The 21,023-nt window shown below is 39.9% G+C and overlaps 1 protein-coding gene across 1 annotated transcript in view; it reads right to left on the bottom strand.

Moving 5' to 3' along the window:
- Positions 1 to 21,023, bottom strand: part of LOC126252611 (Ca(2+)/calmodulin-responsive adenylate cyclase) — a 370,372-nt gene that overhangs the window by 69,540 nt on the left and 279,809 nt on the right. Inside the window, exon 19 of the mRNA XM_049953514.1 lies at positions 16,585 to 16,807. Coding sequence (XP_049809471.1) covers positions 16,585 to 16,807 — 223 coding nt within the window. The remainder of the gene's footprint in view (positions 1 to 16,584; positions 16,808 to 21,023) is intronic.

Here is a 21,023-nt window from a genome sequence, read left to right as displayed (position 1 = left end):
AACATGAAAAGAATTTTAAATGTTGCAGAATTAGTGTTACTCTACTTACTGGCAATATATGATTATACATATATCTCTCACCATTATGGCTACACTGGGGTTGGTTGCAAGTTGGCAAAGCCAATGAATGTGAAACTGAATTCCTAGATTTGGTGGCAGTCTGGTGTGAAGCATAGCCTGAAGTCTACGTTTGGTTCAAAGGGGCAGTTTACTTATGAGTTGTTAAAAACAGTGTAGAATGCTTCAATTAATATAGGGTTGTGCCACATGGAGTGGACAATGGGAGAAAGAAGCAAGAATAGGAGGGAGGTTTGCACTTAGGGCAGGGCTATCGGAGGTTGAGGCCTGGAGGATTATGAAATCATCTGGTTTTTCCTCACCATCACCCCTGCCTCTATATTCTCTCTCTCTCTCTCTCTCTCTCTCTCTCTCTCTCTCTCTCTCTCTCCCTCCCTCCCCCCCCCCCCCCTCCTCATCACCTCCAAATCCACTCTCATCCATCATCATGTGCCACGCGCAATTGTCCATGCCTGCAGCCAGAACTGTATCACCTCTGCACCTGCTACGAGAATCTCAATATAACAAGTGCGGAGGATATGGACGGAGACTGCGGATAGGTGGTGCTAGGTGGGAATGCGAGTTGGCCGGAAGGCATATTGAGGTAGTCCGTGCAATTATAATAAACACTCTGACCAGATGGTGCAGTGGTTGAAGCAACTGCCTAGTAAGCAGGAGATTCCAGGTTCAAATCCTGGTCCAGCGCACATTTTCAATCATCATTGATTCTGTACGAAGTCCCAAAGCAGCCGAAATCAATAGTTCCTCCTCCACCTTGAACTAACTTAATATTTGTATACTGTGCACCCGCTGCCGCCTCCTCCCTCTTAACCATTAGCTTCCCTTCCCCAAGCCTCCCACCCTCCTACCCCATACCTCTTATCTTCCCTTGCCCACTCCACCACTACCAGCCACAAACCCTCAATCCATGTAAGCTGCAGTGTGGGAACAATGTCAGCAATGTGTGTGTGTGTGTGTGTGTGTGTGTGTGTGTGTGTGTGTGTACACCAAAACTTCGAAAGCTACCAAAGTTCTCAGACTTGTTTACATGCCTTTCACAATTTAGCATCTCTAACGTATGGTGAAATGTTATCTTATAACCCTTACTCCTTACATTATCAAGATAGATTTCAGTTATTTTTCTTATAAAAGCATCACTCCAGCTGATGATATAGCAACAGCGTACACATGAATCATTCTGTATTAATTCAGGTGTTTCCCCCTCCTTGGCATCCACACTGGGATTACCAAACTATGTGAAAGAGCCCTTTCCTTGTTCCTACATTAGTAATATGGTGAACATGTGCACAACATTATGAGGGGTCACCAACTTTTATAACTAAATTTAGGCACTACCTTGAAAACATTAAACTAGTTAATGAAATACTTGATACCAGTTAAAATAGGACCAAACGATACATGCTTCTAACGTAGTATGTGATACATGGTAATTTTATTATTTATTATTATAATGTTGATGAAATATATGATTATGTTTCTTTCTGTTATCACATATAAATAAGTGTTTAACATCATTTGAAGTAATTTAATGCCTTGCAGAAGACAAAGTTCATCCTCTCATTTCTTACGAAAAGTTATGAAAATGGTTCAAATGGCTCTGAGCAGTATGGGACTTAACATCTGAGGTCATCAGTCCCCTAGAACTTAGAACTACTTAAACCTACCTAACCTAAGGACATCACACACATCCATGCCTGAGGCAGGATTCGAACCTGCGACCGTAGCGGTCGCGCAGTTCCAGACTGAAGCGCCTAGAACCACTCGGCCACAGTGGCCATCTGAAAAATTATGACTCTGTTAAAAATGAAAACTGCATGTATATAAGTTTCTGCCAAGTCAGTTCAATAGTTTCACAATCGTGAAAACACAAATTTCTTAATAGAATGCAATTTTTGAATAAGATAGGCAGAATTTTCAAACAAACTTATTTGGAAAATACAGTAAAATGTCTTAGTCAATCATTCAAAATGCAAACATTTCAAATTTTAACAACCTTTAATGAGATTATTTGTATGAATTAATAAAACTTTAGCACTGAAACATCAACAAATGTAGGCAACTAAAATAGTTAAATACTGCAGCTGAAATCTTCATCTATCGAAGACAGGTGTTAAAACCTAAATTTGTACAGGAAAGGTGTCTGTTTGACAAAAACTGTTATTTCAGATGTGTTAGTTTTTTATGGAGAATATGTTGTCATATTTAAAACTCCACAAATGTGTAATTCTTCAATGTAAATCAAGAAAAGTTAACATTATAATAATGAAATACTTGTTTGTAATTATTACTTGTTTATGTAAGGGCCAGCACAAAGCAAAGGAAGTTAGTTGTTATTGGTTGTTGAGAAGTTGTTGGTTTGTGTGACAGACACAAATGTACTATTTTTCAATATTTTCACTTCTTCACATCTTTGCACTGTAACCAATAACGAACCATATTTCTTCTGTTGTAACAGTACACAACACTAAACTAATTTTGCATTAATGACACTGTTGCAGCTTCATATTCAGCTGTAGATAGGATGGTATAGTAGACACTTACATGTACCAGAAAGAGAGCTCAATGAAGATATTAGTCACCCCAATGAATAATAAACTGATGTGGCACCAGCACTTGGGTAAGTTAACTAAAATGTTCGGTGCTACCTGCTTTGCACTTTGTAATCTGTCTCACTGAGTTGACCTGCAGATTGAAATGCTAGCATGCAAAACTGTGGCAAGAATTTCTTATCACATTCCACTTTGAAAAGTTTTGGTCAAGAATGACCAATGGCTACGAAATAAACCTTCAGTCAATATTTACCCTACATAATAGTGAAATAACTCTGGCCCCAGTGAATTTTGTGTGTGACAGTCATAATGATGATAGTATGAATGCGCGGTGACGAGCCACATGTTTACTACTCATCACAGGAGTTGACTTTTCCAAGGGATATACCATGCTGTTCTATATAATGCAGATGCTTTTTGTTCATATAAAGAATCTGGTTTCAAGAACAAAACTTCTGCTCTGCACAGGATGCTTACATCTTAAAAGCAAGCAACAGACCAGAACTCATATCTTAAAACTTAATATAGATAGAACTAAAGTTGTGAGGGTGTCCTTGAGTGATGCCCTGATAGCTCAGTTGGGAAAAGCACTTCTCAAGAATGGCAAGGCTCCCAATTGGGTTTGAGTGTAACTTCCAAAAGAACTGAAGATGTGTTGTGATTTCTTAAGAAGCTGCAAGGTATAATAATGAATAGCTAAGTAAAAGTTCTATATCATTCTGCTACCATTTTTAACTATATTTGTGAAATACTTCACAAGTAGTAAATTGAATAAACATGAAGATTACTGACTTTAAATGTACCCACAGCACAGTTGATAGCAGTATGATTACAGCACATAGCTGCACAATAATTTTGCTACAGCAACCAACATCCATTTCATATCTTTGAAAATGTCGTATGTCTACTCGAAATGTTTTCTACATTTTGACTATGTTCATTTGTCACAATGTCATGTGACGTGTAAATTATGTTTGAGATTTTCCAATTATTTATGGAAATTAACATATATCCTACACTAATTTATCTGCACCTACATTTACGTCTATATTCTGCAAACCACTGAACCGCATGACAGGGTACCTCAGGATGTATTAAGCTTTCTTCCTTTTACATTCAAATATGAAATGCAGGAGGGATGATAGCTTAAATATTTTCGACATCCTCCAATTAGTGTCATCTTGATACTTTGAGAGCAGGCTGTAGCTTATAGTTGCCATATATATCTCTCTAAAAACAAAGATGATGTGACTTACCAAACGAAAGCACTGGCAGGTCTATAGAGACACAAACATACACACAAAATTCAAGCTTTCGCAACCAACGGTTGCTTCATCAGGAAAGAGGGAAGGATAGGGAAAGACGAAAGGATGTGGGTTTTAAGGGAGAGGGTAAGGAGTCATTCCAATCCCGGGAGCGGAAAGACTTACCTTAGAGGGAAAAAAGGACAGGTATACACTCGCACACACATCCATATCCATCCGCACGTACACAGACACAAGCAGAAATTTGTAAAGGCAAAGGGTTTGGGTAGAGATGTCAGTCGAGGCGGAAGTACAGAGGCAAAGATGATGTAGAAAGACAGGTGAGGTATGAGCGGCGGCAACTTGAAATTAGCGGAGGTTGAGGCCTGGCGGATAACGAGAAGAGAGGATATACTGAAGGGCAAGTTCCCATCTCCGGAGTTCTGACAGTTTGGTGTTAGTGGGAAGTATCCAGATAACGCGGACAGTGTAACACTGGAATCCTTACCCAATCTGTTACCCCCGGAAACCATCCTTGTAACCATTGATGCCACTTCCTTATACACAAATATTCCGCACGTCCAGGGCCTCACTGCGATCGAGCACTTACTTTCACGCCAATCACCTGCCACCCTACCTAAAACCTCTTTCCTCATTACCTTAGCCAGCTTCATCCTGACCCACAACTTCTTCACTTTTGAAGGCCAGACATACCAACAATTAAAGGGAACAGCCATGGGTACCAGGATGGCCAACCTATTCATGGGTCACTTAGAGGAAGCCTTCTTGGTTACCCAGGCCTGCCAACCCAAAGTTTGGTACAAATTTATTGATGACATCTTCATGATCTGGACTCACAGTGAAGAAGAACTCCATAATTTCCTCTCCAACCTCAACTCCTTTGGTTCCATCAGATTCACCTGGTCCTACTCCAAATCCCATGCCACTTTCCTTGACGTTGACCTCCATCTGTCCAATGGCCAGCTTCACACGTCCGACCACACCAAACCCACCAACAAGCAACAGTACCTCCATTATGACAGCTGCCACCCATTCCACATCAAACGGTCCCTTCCCTACAGCCTAGGTCTTCGTGGCAAACGAATCTGCTCCAGTCCGGAATCCCTGAACCATTACACCAACAACCTGAAAACAGTTTTCGCATCCCGCAAATACCCTCCCGACCTGGTACAGAAGCAAATAACCAGAGCCACTTCCTCATCCCCTCAAACTCAGAACCTCCCACAGAAGAACCATAAAAGTGCCCCACTTGTGACAGGATACTTTCCGGGACTGGATCAGACTCTGAATGTGGCTCTCCAGCAGGGATACGACTTCCTCAAATCCTGCCCCGAAATGGGATCCGTCCTTCATGAAATCCTCCCCACTCCACCAAGAGTGTCTTTCCGCCGTCCACCTAACCTTCACAACATCTTAGTTCATCCCTATGAAATCCCCAAACCACCTTCCCTACCCTCTGGCTCCTACCCTAGTAACCGCCCCCGGTGTAAAACCTGTCCCATGCACCCTCCCACCACCACCTACTCCAGTCCTGTAACCCGGAAGGTGTAAACGATCAAAGGCAGAGCCATGTGTGAAAGCACCCATGTGATTTACCAACTGACCTGCCTACACTGTGAAGCTTTCTATGTGGAAATGACCAGCAACAAACTGTCCATTCGCATGAACGGACACAGGCAGACAGTGTTTGTTGGTAATGAGGATCACCCTGTGGCTAAACATGCCTTGGTGCACGGCCAGCACATCTTGGCACAGTGTTACACCGCCCGGGTTATCTGGATACTTCCCACTAACACCAACCTGTCAGAACTCCGGAGATGGGAACTTGCCCTTCAGTATATCCTCTCTTCTTGTTATCCGCCAGAGGTTACGAAGGTTAGGTGGACGGCGGAAAGACACTCTTCGTGGAGTGGGGAGGATTTCATGAAGGATGGATCTCATTTCAGGGCAGGATTTGAGGAAGTCGTATCCCTGCTGGAGAGCCACATTCAGAGTCTGATCCAGTCCTGGAAAGTATCCTGTTACAAGTGGGGCACTTTTGTGGTTCTTCTGTGGGAGTTTGTGGGATTGAGGGGATGAGGAAGTGGCTCTGGTTATTTGCTTCTGTACCAGGTTGGGAGGGTAGTTGCGGGATGCAAAAGCTGTTTTCAGGTTGTTGGTGTAATGGTTCAGGGATTCCGGACTGGAGCAGATTCGTTTGCCACGAAGACCTAGGCTGTAGGGAATGGACCGTTTGATGTGGGATGGGTGGCAGCTGTCATAATGGAGGTACTGTTGCTTGTTGGTGGGTTTGATGTGGACGGACGTGTGAAGCTGGCCATTGGACAGATGGAGGTCAACGTCAAGGAAAGTGGCATGGGATTTGGAGTAGGACCAGGTGAATCTGATGGAACCAAAGGAGTTGAGGTTGGAGAGGAAATTCTGGCGTTCTTCTTCACTGTGAGTCCAGATCATGAAGATGTCATCAATAAATCTGTACCAAACTTTGGGTTGGGAGGCCTGGGTAACCAAGAAGGCTTCCTCTAAGCGACCCATGAATAGGTTGGCGTACGAGGGGGCCATCCTGGTACCCATGGCTGTTCCCTTTAATTGTTGGTGTGTCTGGCCTTCAAAAGTGAAGAAGTTGTGGGTCAGGATGAAGCTGGCTAAGGTAATGAGGAAAGAGGTTTTAGGTAGGGTGGCAGGTGATCGGCAGGAAAGGAAGTGCTCCATCGCAGCGAGGCCCTGGACGTGCGGATTATTTGTGTATAAGGAAGTGGTATCAATGGTTACAAGGATGGTTTTCGGGGGTAACAGTTTGGGTAAGGATTCCAGGCGTTCGAGAAAGTGGTTGGTGTCTTTGATGAAGGATGGGAGACTGCATGTAATGGGTTGAAGGTGTTGATCTACGTAGGCGGAGATACGTTCGATGGGGGCTTGGTAACCAGCTACAATGGGGTGGCCGGGATGATTGGATTTGTGAATTTTAGGAAGAAGGTAGAAGGTAGGGGTGCGGGGTGTCGGTGGGGTCAGGAGTTTGATGGAGTCAGGTGAAAGGTTTTGTAGGGGGCCTAAGGGTCTGAGGATTCTTTGAAGCTCCGCCTGGACATCAGGAATGGGATTACCTTGGCAAACTTTGTATGTGGTGTTGTCTGAAAGCTGACGCAGTCCCTCAGCCACATACTCCCGACGATCAAGTACCACGGTCGTGGAACCCTTGTCCGCCGGAAGAATGACGATGGATCGGTCAGCCTTCAGATCACAGATAGCTTGGGCTTCAGCAGTGGTGATGTTGGGAGTAGGATTAAGGTTTTGTTAAGAAGGCTTGAGAAGCAAGGCTGGAAGTCAGAAATTCCTGGAAGGTTTGGAGAGGGTGATTTTGAGGAAGAGGAGGTGGGTCCCACTGTGATGGAGGACGGAACTGTTCCAGGCAGGGTTCAATTTGGATAGTGTCTTGGGGAGTTGGATCATTAGGAGTAGGATTAGGATCATTTTTCTTCGTGGCAAAGTGATATTTCCAGCAGAGAGTATGAGTGTAGGACAGTAAATCTTTGACGAGGGCTGTTTGGTTGAATCTGGGAGTGGGGCTGAAGGTGAGGCCTTGTTTGTGTGTCTATCGACCTGCCAGCACTTTCGCATGGTAAGTCATATCATCTTTGTTTTTATATATATATATATATATATATATATATATATATATATATATATATATATATATATATATATATATAATTTGGCACTTCATGATTATCAGCATCAGTGTGACGCTCTCCTATGGGCCAAAAAAAGTTCTGCCCTTTTGTGTTGCTCTACTCTGTATGTATTTAATATGTCCAGTTAATTCACCTGCTTTCCCTATGAATGAGCCAATGTGATCATTCCATTTAATATCCCTACAATCTATTACACCTAGGTATTCATACAAGTTGAATGATTCTAGCTGTGAGCCTGTGAAACTGTAGTAATGCGATACTAGATTTTTGTGTCTTGGAAGTGAACAGTTTTTCATTTCTGAATAATTCAAGCAAGTTGCAACTCTTTACGGCATCGTATCAGGATCTGACTGATATTAGCAATTCATTCTCACACAACATAGTAGACTCTCATGAATGTACCTACTGGAGAGTCATGTATTCCAACATTGACATCCTAATACAGTAAAGAGTTTCCAGAATGAAATTTTCACTCTGCAGCACTTTCTTCCAAGAGTGCTACCTCTGCAAGGTTCACAAGAGAACTTATGCGAAGTTTGGAAGGTAGGAGATGAGGCACTGGCTGTGAGGATGGGTTGTGAGTCTTGCTTGGTAGCTCAGTTGGTAGAGCACTTGTCCGCGAAAGGTAGAGGTCCTGAGTTCAAGTTTTGGTCCAGCACACAGTTTTAATCTGTCAGGAAGTTTCACAGTAAAGAGTTAATTATCCAAACTGAAAGACGCTTAAGTGAACTACTGCTCACTCATGTGCACCAAATCATGCAAGACAGCGAAATTGTAAACCTTGACACTGATAAAGCTGATGCCACTAGTACCTCATCAACTAGTGGTCCAGAAAATGAATGTGAAAATACAACACCCGCTTCTGAAGCATTTACATGTATAGATACTGCCTTTTGATGGTTTGAAGGTCAAAATGAAAGTGATAAGTATTAGATATCTGTTCTGAAAGAAGTGCATGGCTTAGCTTCTCATAAGTGGGTAGGTGTGTTTAGACAGACCATCATTAAAGACTTTTTAAACATTAATTCTATCTGTATATACTACACATGCAAAATGCATATGTATTACATTTTTTTGTTTACTATGCTAAAATACATAAATTTTTGTTACAATATAAGAGATCTGTGTTGCTGTACATATATTTAGTATTTATTGGTAAATTAGTAAATAAAATTATACAGTTCAATTAACTGAATAAACTATTTTTATGAACACTCCTATCTTATCTGAAAAGTAATTTTCTATGATGATTCCTTCAAATAACACATTGTGTTTGTCATTCTGCACATGCAGTGCAACATGTGCAGGAGGTTGTTAACCCTCCTTAACTCTCCTCCTCTCCCACACCCCTTCTCCACCCCACATGAATAATGGACGTTGCCACAATTGGGCGGCTTAGATGTCTCAATGATGCAGATAGCTGCACCGCAGGTGTAAGCACACAGGAAGGGAGAAGCCAAGATCACATGAAGTACTTGAAGACGTACATATGACTATAGTAGCTGCAGGGGCAACAGTCCGGATGCCTGACTGATCCGGCCTTATAAAGAGGAAGGAGCAACTACAGCTGTATTATTTGTCTGATGATGAACAGCACTAACGTGTGGTTCAACCATATATGATGAACAAACTGTAAAGGAAACCAAGGAGAAATAGCAGTGAAGGAAACAAAGGAGAAATAGCAGTGAAGAAAACAAAGGAGAAATAGCAGTGAAGGAAACAAAGGAGAAATAGCAGTGAAGGAAACAAAGGAGAAATTTGGGAAATAAAGTTCAGGAAGAAGAAATAAAAGTTTTGATGCTTGCCAGTGACACTGTAATTCTGTCAGATATAACAAAGAACTTGGAAGAGGAGTTGGTTGGTATGGACAGTGTCTTGAAAAGAAGTTATAAGATGAATATCATCAAAAGTAAAACAAGTGTAATGGAACATAGTTGAATTAAAGCAGGTAGTGCTGAGGGAATTAGATTAAGGTAGTAGGTAAGTTTTGTCATCTGGATGCAAAGTAACTGACAATGGCGAAAATAGAGAAGACATAAAATGCATACTGGTAACAGGAAGATAAGTGTTCCTGAAAAAGAGAAATTTCCTAATGTTGAACATGAATCACTGATAAACAATTCACACAAGAGAACTATAGAAGCTTTTAAAATGAGGTGCTTCTGACGAATGTTGAAAATTAAATGAGTAGATTCAGTAAGTATTGAAGAAGTACTGAACTGAAGTGGAGAGAAAAGAAATGTATGGCACAATTTGACCAAAAGTACGGTTAACTGGTAGGACACATTGGGGCATTCATCAAACCTCAGTTTGGTAAATGTGGGTTAGGGGTGGGGGTGGGGGAGGAGGGAGTTGGGGGGGGGGGGGTTGGATAGTAAAGCATGTACGGGCTTGACTATATTAAACAGTTTCAAATACACACAGCTTGCAGTAGTTATTAGAGATGAAATGTCTTGCTGCATCAGACCAGTGTTTAGCCTAAAAACAACAACAACAACACAATTAGTTTTATGTGATGTCAGGTGTTTATAAAGATGAAAATAGCCACATCATGGCAGCAGCAGTTGCCATCTTGACTGTGCACCGAGTATTTAAATAGTGTACATTTTAGTGTCATTATACAGATTAAAACAAACACAGATTAAAACAAACATACTTATCAAATCAAACAATGGAAAATCCAGGATGGAATGTAACAATACCAGAGAAGGAAAGTTGCTACTCACCATATAGCAGAGATGCTGAGTCGCGATAGGCACAATAAAAAGATTCACTCACTCATAGCTTTCGGCCACTAAGGCCTTTGTCAGCAGTACACACACACACACACACACACACACACACACACACACACACACACACACGCAAACGCAACTTGCATGCACGTCTGCAGTCTCAGAGAGCTGGGAAATGGCAGTGTAGTTTCAGCTCTCTGAGACTGCAGACGTGTGTGCAAGTTGCACTTGCACGAGTGTGTGTGCGCGCGTGTGCGTGTATGTGTGTCTACTGCTGACAAAGGCCTTAATGGCTGAAAGCTATGCATGTGTGAATCTTTTTATCGTGCCTATCATGACTCAGCACCTATCAAATTATTGACACTGAAACTTCAAGGAGTGCATGAATTGAATAAAATCATATTCAAACCCACTATCTGTATTATCCCTGTATATTCATTTTCTTAGAGCAGTGCTGGTCGTTAATAAGAATTTGTGGACAGAAGCTGGTAACTTTAGCTTGGTAAATACAGATTCATAAAAAAAAAGTTCTGAGATTATGAATGGAGTATTAAAAAATAGAGCGTTGCAATTTAGGAGCTGAGCCAGGTACGAGAACAGGCACCGAGCAGCAAGGCATGGGGCATTGTAGTAGTTGTGAGAGGAGGTGGGGTATCAGAATGGCTAAACACCACTTGAAAATCCCATGGTGGATGATGAAACTGCCACCACATGAATATGGACACGAAACAAAGTGGCCTGGTTTGGACTGTGCTAAAACTGAAGCTCTGAATATTCACTAAAAACTCAAAAAACCATCTCCAGGCAGTCTACAGAAAATCCAAAGACAGTGTAGAAATTCAATAAAGAGACAAACTCATTAACAGTTTTGCCATCTGTATGAATTAATTATTAATGGAGTTTTTAACATTCATACTGAAAATTGTAAATAAAATTGATAGATGCTATAGATATGCAACCTATGCTTATAAACACAGTTGGATAGGACTTTATGTCAGCTAAACAATATCATGGTTCTATTATTGTTCTTCAAATACACATATTGCTAGAAATAATTTACTAATCAATTCTTGAAATAATGCCAGAGCCAAGATTTATCCACATGCACACTAAAGATTTTTCAATAAGTTAATATTTGTAAGATGAGAGCATATGAGTCACAGTACTGGAGTGGCAAGCTGAATAAAGATATGAACTCTACTAGGTTTTAACTGTTCTGTTTACAGTGTAGGTTAGGGTGTTTGCAGCAATGCCCTCACTATACATTCATTGGACATTTCGGTCTCCCAGACAAGGTTTGTAGATTAGATTAGATGTACTTCTCATTCCAGTTGATCCTTCATGAGAAGAACCTCTAGGATGTGGACATGTCAGAAAACAATAATACACAATAAATATTTACAGTATAAGATCAGATCTGCTAATGTATCATCTACAGATCCAAACTTAAATTTCCCTTATGGATGTGGAATTGTTCAGAAAATCTTAAGCTTGTTTACATTTGAAAGTATGTAATAGTTGTCATCACATATTAAATGTTCAGTATACTTATGTTGATATGATAATTCTTGCGCTACTGTAGCCAAGCATAAAAAACATTTTACAGCACTTATTTACCATGTTCACATTATACTGCACAAAATTTGCACAGAAGTCCGAGTGCAAGCAACATGCACATTATGCGATATCATTAGTAACACATGCATCAATCGGTTCTGCTAAGAAATTGATCAGTAGAGTAGAAGGAGTTGGCCACCAATAAATCCTTTAGACTCTTCTAAAACTGAACTTAGTTGTTATTTAAACTTTGTATGGCTGCTGGCAAGTTATTGAAAATGTGTACTTCTGAATAGTGGACATCTTTCCGAACCAAAGTGACTTTAAATCTTTGTGAAAGTTATTCTTATTTCTAGTACTGACGCCATGAACTGAGCTGTTGGTTTGCAAAAAAAAGATACATTTTAATGACTAATTTCATTAAGGAATAAATATATTGGGAAGCAGTAATTAGTATCCCCAGTTCCTTAAACAGCCTACTGCAGTACGTTCTTGGGTACACACCACAAATAATTTGATTGAACGTTTCTGGGCTCAGAAAACTTTAGCTTGGCTTTTGAGTTACCCCAGAAAATAATCCTGGATGACATTATGGAATGAAAGTACACATAGTATGCTAGCTTTTTTATTTTTATATCACCTATGTCTGAAAACATTCGCAATGTAAACAGAAATGTGTTTAATGCTTCAGCAGTTCTCTGGGATGTTCCTCCCATTTAAATATATTATCACACAGTAATACCACGAATTTAACACTGTCAACTTCTTCAATCTGCTTGTTGTCATATTTAAGGCGTATACAGTTGGAAACCTTTACATGTTCTGAACTGCATATAGTATGTTTTTTCAAGGTTTAATGACAGGGAATTGGCTAGGAACCATTTATTAATGTTCATGAAAATTTCATTAGCTGGTCTTTCTAATGCTGTACTTGATCTACTATTCACTGCAAAGTTTGTATCATCTACAAACAAAACAAACATGACACATGGTAATGTTACTGGTGAAAGGTCATAGAGATACACCAGAAAAGTAGGGGCCCTAAGATGAAACACTGGGAGACATAACATGTTACTGGTTCCCAGTCGGATGATGACTGATAGCTTAATACACATATGTTTCTTATTGACAGCCTTTGTTTTCTGTCAGATATATACAATTTGAACCATTTTGCAGCATATCCTGTTACACTGTAGTATTCTACAGTAATTTACTTAAAAGAATATTGTGATTTACACAGTCAAATGCCTACTACACAAAATATACAAGAAGTTTAAATATAAGTTGTTCATTCAGCAATGTACAGATTTTAATAATGTAATATCAGACCGCAAATTAGCTAGAAGTATATGTACTGTATGTCTGAAACAAATGAAAGTTTTAATATATGTAATCGTGAGAATGGCGGTCTACTTGTAAGCTACTCCACTGAACCTTGGGGTGATCCACATGACCAAGTTTTTCAAATAGGCAGGTAGAGAATGGTTGGTAGATCTTTTGATATTTGTGTTTTTGTTGGTAAAGTTGTGTTTTGTAAGGTTTGCATGGATGGCCAGCCATGTAAGTTTCGTTGTTGATTGAGACATAGAATTATTTCAGTGTGCAGCTACTCCACACTTAGGGATATTTCAATGTGTACCAGTTCAGGAATTAGAAATGTTTTGAACTCTGAGTGCTAGAATCATTATCAATGACTGAACTTCTGTTAAGGTGATTTTTTATTCTATAAACTCTTCACACAGTATGATATCTCCCATTTCATGAAGATGAAATGGGAGATATCATACTGCGTGAAGAGTTTGATAGAGCACTGAAAGACCTAAGTCGAAACAAGGCCCCGGGAGCAGACAACATTCAATTACAACTACTGACAGCCTTAGGAGAGCCAGTCCTGACAAAACTCTACCATCTGGTGAGCAAAATGTATGAGACAGTTGAAATACCCTCAGACTTCAAGAAGAATATAATAATTCCAATCCCAAAGAAAGCAGCAGGTGTTGACAGATGTGAAAATTACCGAACTATCAGTTTAATAAGTCACGGCTGCAAAAGACTAACGCGAATTCTTTACAGACGAATGGAAAAACTGATAGAAGCCGACCTCGGGGAAGATCAGTTTGGATTCCGTAAAAATATGGGAACATGTGAGGCAATTACTGACCCTACGACTTATTTTAGAAGCTACATTAAGAAAAGGCAAACCTACGTTTCTAGCATTTGTAGACTTAGAGAAAGCTTTTGACAATGTTGACTGGAATACTCTCTTTCAAATTCTGAAGGTTGAAGGTGTAAAATACAGGGAGCGAAAGGCTATTTACAATTTGTACAGAAACCAGATGGCAGTTATAAGAGTCGAGGGATATGAAAGGGAAGCATTGGTTGGGAAGGGAGTGAGACAGGGTTGTAGTCTCTCCCTGATGATGTTCAATCTGTATATTGAGCAAGCAGTAAAAGAAACAAAAGAAAAATTCGGAGTAGGTATTAAAATCCACGGAGAAGAAATAAAAACTTTAAGGTTCGCCGATGACATTGTAATTCTGTCAGAGACAGCAAAGGACTTGCAAGAGCAGTTGAACGGAATGGACACTGTCTTGAAAGAAGGATATTAGATGAACATCAACAAAAGCAAAACGAGGATAATGGAATGTAGTCAAATTAAGTTGGGTGATGCTGAGGGAATTAGATTGGGAAATCAGACACTTAAAGTAGTAAAGGAGTTTTGCTATTTGGGGAGCAAAATAACTGATGATGTTCGAAGTAGAGAGGATACAATAAGTAGACTGGCAATGGCAAGGAAAACGTTTCTGAACAAGAAAAATTTGTTAACGTCAAGTATAGATTTAACTGTCAGGAAGTCGTTTCTGAAAGTATTTGTATGGAGTGTAGCCATGTATGGAAGTGAAACATGGACGATAAATAGTTTTGACAAGAAGAGAATAGAAGCTTTCGAAATGTGGTGCTACAGAAGAATGCTGAAGATTAGATGGATAAATCACATAACTAATGAGGAGGTACTGAATAGAATTGGGGAGAAGAGGAGTTCATGGCACAACTTGACTAGAAGAAGGGACCGGTTGGTAGGACATGTTCTGACGCATCAAGGGATCACAAATTTAGCATTAGAGGGCAGCGTGGAGGGTAAAAATCATAGAGGGAGACCAAGAGATGAATACACTAAGCAGATTCAGAAGGATGTAGGTGCAGTACGTACTGGGAGATGAAGAAGCTTGCACAGGATAGAGTAGCATGGAGAGCTGCATCAAACCAGTCCCAGGACTGAAGACCACAACAACAAAGTCTTGAGTGAACTATTGAACTTCAGCAATTTGATTCAATTCAGTCTCTGTCCACATCTCCTCCTTCCCCCAGTCTCTGTCCATATCTCCACCTCCCCATCTCTTCTTCCTGACCCTCTCTCTGTCCGGCTCCTCCTCTCTTCCTTCTCTGTCTATTTCCTCCTACTCCTCTTGTGTCCATCTCCTCCTTCCCCCTCTCTGTCTTTCTATTTCCTCCTCCCCCTTTCTTGCTCCACATTATCACCCCCACCACAAGGAGCCTGTTGGTTCTTACCTGCACACTACTTCTTTCCACATTGTAAGTAATATGTATACAGAGCTTTGTCGAAATCAATCCAGGGGTTTAGGAGGAGTTTTTACCCATAGTTTTGACTGTGTACATATGTCACTTATGTTTCACATAAATTCAACATACTTCACACATTTTCATACACACATTTCACCTGTATCTCTTGCAAAACTTGTTCCCACAATTTCATTTTCACATATTGCAGTGTTTATGACATCATAACTCCTGAGGAATGTGTTGTACATTGATATATTTTTGCAAGTACATTCAATGGTATATAAGAATAATGTCTGCAAAATGTGTTGTAACAGAGTTACTGGTAAATACATAATAACAAAAGGTCATGCCTGATGCTTCAGTTTTACTACATTAACAGTGAAAATTCAGTAAGCGATAAACTTTTTATCCTTTCATTTTGCAGGGGCTGTCAGTTAGAAAAATCTTGTAAAGTTTTGAAATTATATGTAAAGCTGGTTCCAAGTCACTAAGTGCTCTCATTTTCAAATACTACATGAATATAGTCTAGATATCTACAAGTCATGATCTACTCTCTCTCTCTCTCTCTCTCTCTCTCTCTCTCTCTCTCTCTCTCTCCCTCCCCCCTTTTTTCCCTTCCAGGTAGGGTTTTTTTTTACCTACACAGTGGTTCTTTCCAAGCACTAAGTGACATGTGTACCAAGACTGGTTTAAATATAGCCAACAGTTCAGGAGGAAATGTGGGACATAACACACACACACACAAATTTAAAATTATGTACATGCCCTATGGTGGTTAGGTAGCAAAGAATGGATTGTAAATGGTGTTTAATTTCTCATCAGTTAACGCTACAAAGTCCCCAGTAGCACAGAGACAAAATCACTGGAACTGCAAAATGAAAGTAGCAAATGGTGACACCAACACCAGGTAATGTTTTGTCACAGAGTATGGCTAATGTAGATTAAAACCAGCAAATGCTTTGAAGCATTTTGTGATTGTTTCATATGAAAATAAAGTGTCAAGAATTTAGTAAGTCACATTCTCAGGTAACTATATGCAACTCTTTCCAAATATTTTAAAGTGCCGGTGAGAAGAACCAATAAGAACTAATAATAAACTTTATAATGATTATTGATAAAAACTTACCGACACGCAACATGAAGTTGTTGTATGAATTTTCATTTATGTTCACTAATTTTTCACGCATAGCAAACACAAATTCTACTAAAATGCTGAGATAATACCCTGCACTTGCATCATCATCGTCATCCAGGATACGCAAATCAGGCATCAAGCCAACGGCAGCCATGTATGTTGATCCAACAGTCTTAATTTTATCAATAGCTTTGAACCTCTCTTCTCCAAGAAGCTGAAATGAAATCAGTTCTTAAATAAAAACTTCACTCTGAAGTGAAATAAATACACAAAGGAGCACTATTACATAGTTACATGGACCAAATGACCATTCCTGTTTGAGTTAAAACCTGTTAGATGAAAACAATGAAGGGGTCTCTCTCTCTCTCTCTCTCTCTCTCTCTCTCTCTCTCTCACACACACACACACACACACACACACACACACACACACAAATCCAAAACCTTCACTACTAATTTCTAAATTACAGCTTAGGCAACAGCCAAAATACAGTTATTATACACTGGTTAAATTAAGACTACTGGTAATTTTTATTGCTACTATCTTAGCACACTTCCTTTCAGTAAAGTATACTCAAATAAAACATGTGAAAAGTATGAACTGTTTGCAGATGCATTTTACAGTGTGATGTAAAGAATTTTTAATTGATGAAGTACTTAATTTTTACAGCTCATTGTTGTACTCTGTAAATAGTTGGTAGAAACTGTGATGCATCTGGAACTGTCATCTCTTTATGGCATTTTGTAAAATAATCACTATGTTATATAGGGTAAACGGTTCAACAATTTGAGAAATAACAGGCAACGTCTGCTTATTCACACACTACAATTGTGTCCATACAAATGCTGAACACGAAGAAGGTGAAATGGAATACATATATTTAAAAATGAGAGTGACTGAAAATACAGAATCATTAAGCAGGAGTAACTAGACAATAAGTGCAAAGCTGTAGAAGCATTCATAACTAGGAGAAAGGAAGTTGCTGTCTACTAGAAAATTTAGAAAAACCTTTGGAGAAAAGAGAACCAACTGTGTAAATATCAAGAGCTTAGATGGCAAGCCAACACTAAGCAAAGAAGGGTAAGCTGAAAGGTGGAAAGAAAACCCAGAAGGGCTGTACAAGAGAAACAAACTTGAGGTCAATATTATAGAGATTCTTGGGCGAGCCAGTCATGACAAAACTATTCTATATCGTGCAAAAAATATCCAAGAGAGGTAAAATATCCTCAGTTTTCAAGAAGAAGAAATCTGCAGGTGACTTTGTAATTCTGTCAGATGTTCCAAACAACTTGGAAGACCAGTTGTTCAGAATGGATTGCCTCCTGAAAAGATGATATAAGATTGACATCAACGAAAGTAAAACAAGTGTCATGGAAATTAGTCAAATTAGAGCAGGTGATGCTCAGGAAATTAGATTAGGAAATGAGACACTAAAACTATAGATCAATTTAGCTATTTGGGCAGAAAAATAACTGATGTTGGTCAAAGAAGAGAGGGTAAAAAATGCAGAATGGCTATTGCTGTCTTTGGGCTCACAGCCCTCCAGCATAACAGCACTGCACTACAGGTGGCTTATGCCAAAATTGAAACTGGTACAATGGTGAACACCACAACTGCAGTTCCCAGCACTTAGTTCACCGATGGGCAGCAGTAGCATTGCACCAAGACGGCATAGTCAGCATGGACTCACTCACACACTCGAAAAGAGGTCTCACTGTATTCTGGTGTCTCAACAGTTTTTAGGCTGATGTGTGGCTACAGCCAGTCAGTTCTGCACAAACAAGCTCTCTCTGGACTTTATGATGACTGCTGCCACAGCTCCTTAATCACTCTTCTGGAATCCTTCCGTGACCTGTCATTCAATGCTGGTCTACCTGTCTGGGATCTTCACCTTTGGTGTTATGTGGGGCTGCCAACAGTCATCCTCAAGCTGTGAGACTTGGCCTCTACAGCACAGACATCTGGAATTTATGAATTTTGGTCCAATGCAGTGTTTGTGTAATTAGACTCAATCAGTTTCTTATGAACCTGTACTCTGACTCTAGTAACTGTGATTCAGTTTTCAGTGGCTGACAGTCCATCTGATCTTTCAAAGACAGAAACTTAATAGTGAACTATTTCTTCTGTGGTGTAATTATGCTCCAAAGAAGGAGAGTTGATGTTGTATGCTCATTTCAACAAACTTGCTTATCATTGTCTACTTGGACCATATTTTCTCTCTGTCAAATCTGGCATGGCTTACTTCAAATGACAAAGAGGTATTTTTCTGTGTGCACACTTGTGATGTGCCCCAGGTAAACAGTGCTTCTTCATGTGCTTTCGAAGCTTCTGATGGACTGATCTTTGCTGCTCATTTCAATGTGTCTACATCTATAGATTTGACAACTCAAGTCTCACTACTTCTACAAAGCACCCAACAGGCTCAGGAGCTGATGTTATAGATGTCTGCCATCACCAGAAATCTCCACAGAGTTATCTCACATCGACTCATTGGTAAAACAGCACTTAATCGCTCACAGGATCTTAGGTAACGTCTAGCAGTGAACCTTTTTTTTCCTATCATCATCATCATCATCATCAGTTTTCTGCTATATTAGCAGGTCCTTTGCCTCTCCATTTTCTGTGATCCACTGCTTCCTTCTTAAGGCTCCTGTATGTTGTACCGTCCATCACATCATCCAGTATATGAAATCTCTTCCTTCCTTGCTTCCTTTCCCACTCTACATAACCTTCTAAAACTGTTTTTATCAGTCCGTCATTCTTTCTTGATATATACCCAATCCAATTTCTTTTTCTTCTTTTTATTACATCTAGTAACTGACTTTTATCTCCCACTTTTCTCAGTACATCTGCATTTTTTACTCTGTCCATCCAACTTATTCGTCCCATTTTCTGCCATGTCATCTCAAAAGCCTCCAGCCTTTCTCTGTCTTTCTTCCTCAGAGTCCATGTTTCAGCGCCATACAGAAGAACACTCCAGACAAGACATTTTATGAGTCTTTTCCTGAGTTCACTGCAGAAAATTCTCCTTTTCTTATAAAATGCCTCTTTTGCCACTGCTATCCTTATTCTAATTTCTACCCTGCTTCCAAGATACTTAAAATTTTGCCCCTGTTCTAATATTTCTCCATAAGCATAATTTTTATGTCTTTATTTCCTCCTAGTGTCAATACTTTTCTTTTCTTTGTGTTAATTTTCATTCAATAATTTTTTCCGTTAGCTTCAATGGTGTCCACTAAATCCCGTAATTATTTTTCCCCTGTGGCTAGAAGGACCATGTCATCAGCAAACCTCAAACACCCCACTCTTCTTCCTCCAATTTCTACTCCTTTGTCATCTAATGAGCATTGGTCAATCGTATTTTCTAAGTAGAGGTTGAAAAGGGTAAGTGATAGACAGCCTGCCGGTCTCACTCCTTTTCCTAGTCTAATCCAGTTTGTACTTTCTCCTCTCACTTTAGTTAGACTTTTTGATTAAGTCTTCTGGTTTTCCAGTCCACTCTCTTTTCCCTCATTATAGTCACCAGCTTGTCCGAAGCCACATTGTCAAATGCCTTTTCTATATCGATGAAGCAAATATATAGGTCTCTTCCTTTTTCAATAAACCTTTCTCCCAAGATTTATACGAGGCCTATTGCATCTCTGGTGCCCGTATTCAATCTAAAGCCAAACTGCTCCTCGCCAAGATTCTCCTCCATTACTTTTTCAAGTCTCTTATTAATTACTCGTAACATCACTTTGGCTGCATGTTAAATGAGGCTGATTCTCCTGTGATCACTGCATTTCTTGGTTCCTTGTTTTTTTCGGTAATGAAATCATTACTGTTGTCAGCAAGTCCTCAGGCAATTCAACACTGTCATATATTTTATTACATAACCTCAAAAATTCTCTTATTCCATCTTGGTTCAAGCATTTTAATATTTCTCCCCATATTGTATCTGTACCTTTCGCTTTGCCATTTTTCATTGCAGCTATGGCAGACTTTACTTCTTCCAATATGATGGTTAGTCTTTTCTCATCATCACTTACGCTGTTGAGTGATTCAAGTTCCAGAGTTTCTGGTTTGCGAACTGTGTCATATAGCTCTTTTAGAGATTCTTCCCATCTCTGGAGGACATCGTCGTGATCTTTGTACACTACCTCTTCGTCTTTACTCAAAATTTCCATGGTAGCACTTCCTGCTCTGTTTTGATCCCATGTCATAGTCTTTACTTTGTTGTATAGTAAGTTGTATCTTCCCTTCCTGTCCAGTTCTTACAGTCGTCTCCCCCCCCCCCCCCCCCCCCCACGCAGGAGCATAAATCCATCACCTCCTGCAGGAGCTCAATGCGGAGATCAAAATCCAATATTTTGCAACATGGACCTTTAAAATCCTGTTTGTTGGACTATTTTGATATCCAAGTAGACATGGCAGCCACCTGACATGAGACT

The sequence above is a fragment of the Schistocerca nitens genome, chromosome 4 (genome assembly GCF_023898315.1).
Source record: "Schistocerca nitens isolate TAMUIC-IGC-003100 chromosome 4, iqSchNite1.1, whole genome shotgun sequence".
Taxonomy (NCBI): Eukaryota; Metazoa; Arthropoda; class Insecta; order Orthoptera; family Acrididae; genus Schistocerca; species Schistocerca nitens.
Note: the sequence above shows the minus strand (reverse complement) of the source record. Positions and strands in the feature narration are given on the sequence as shown.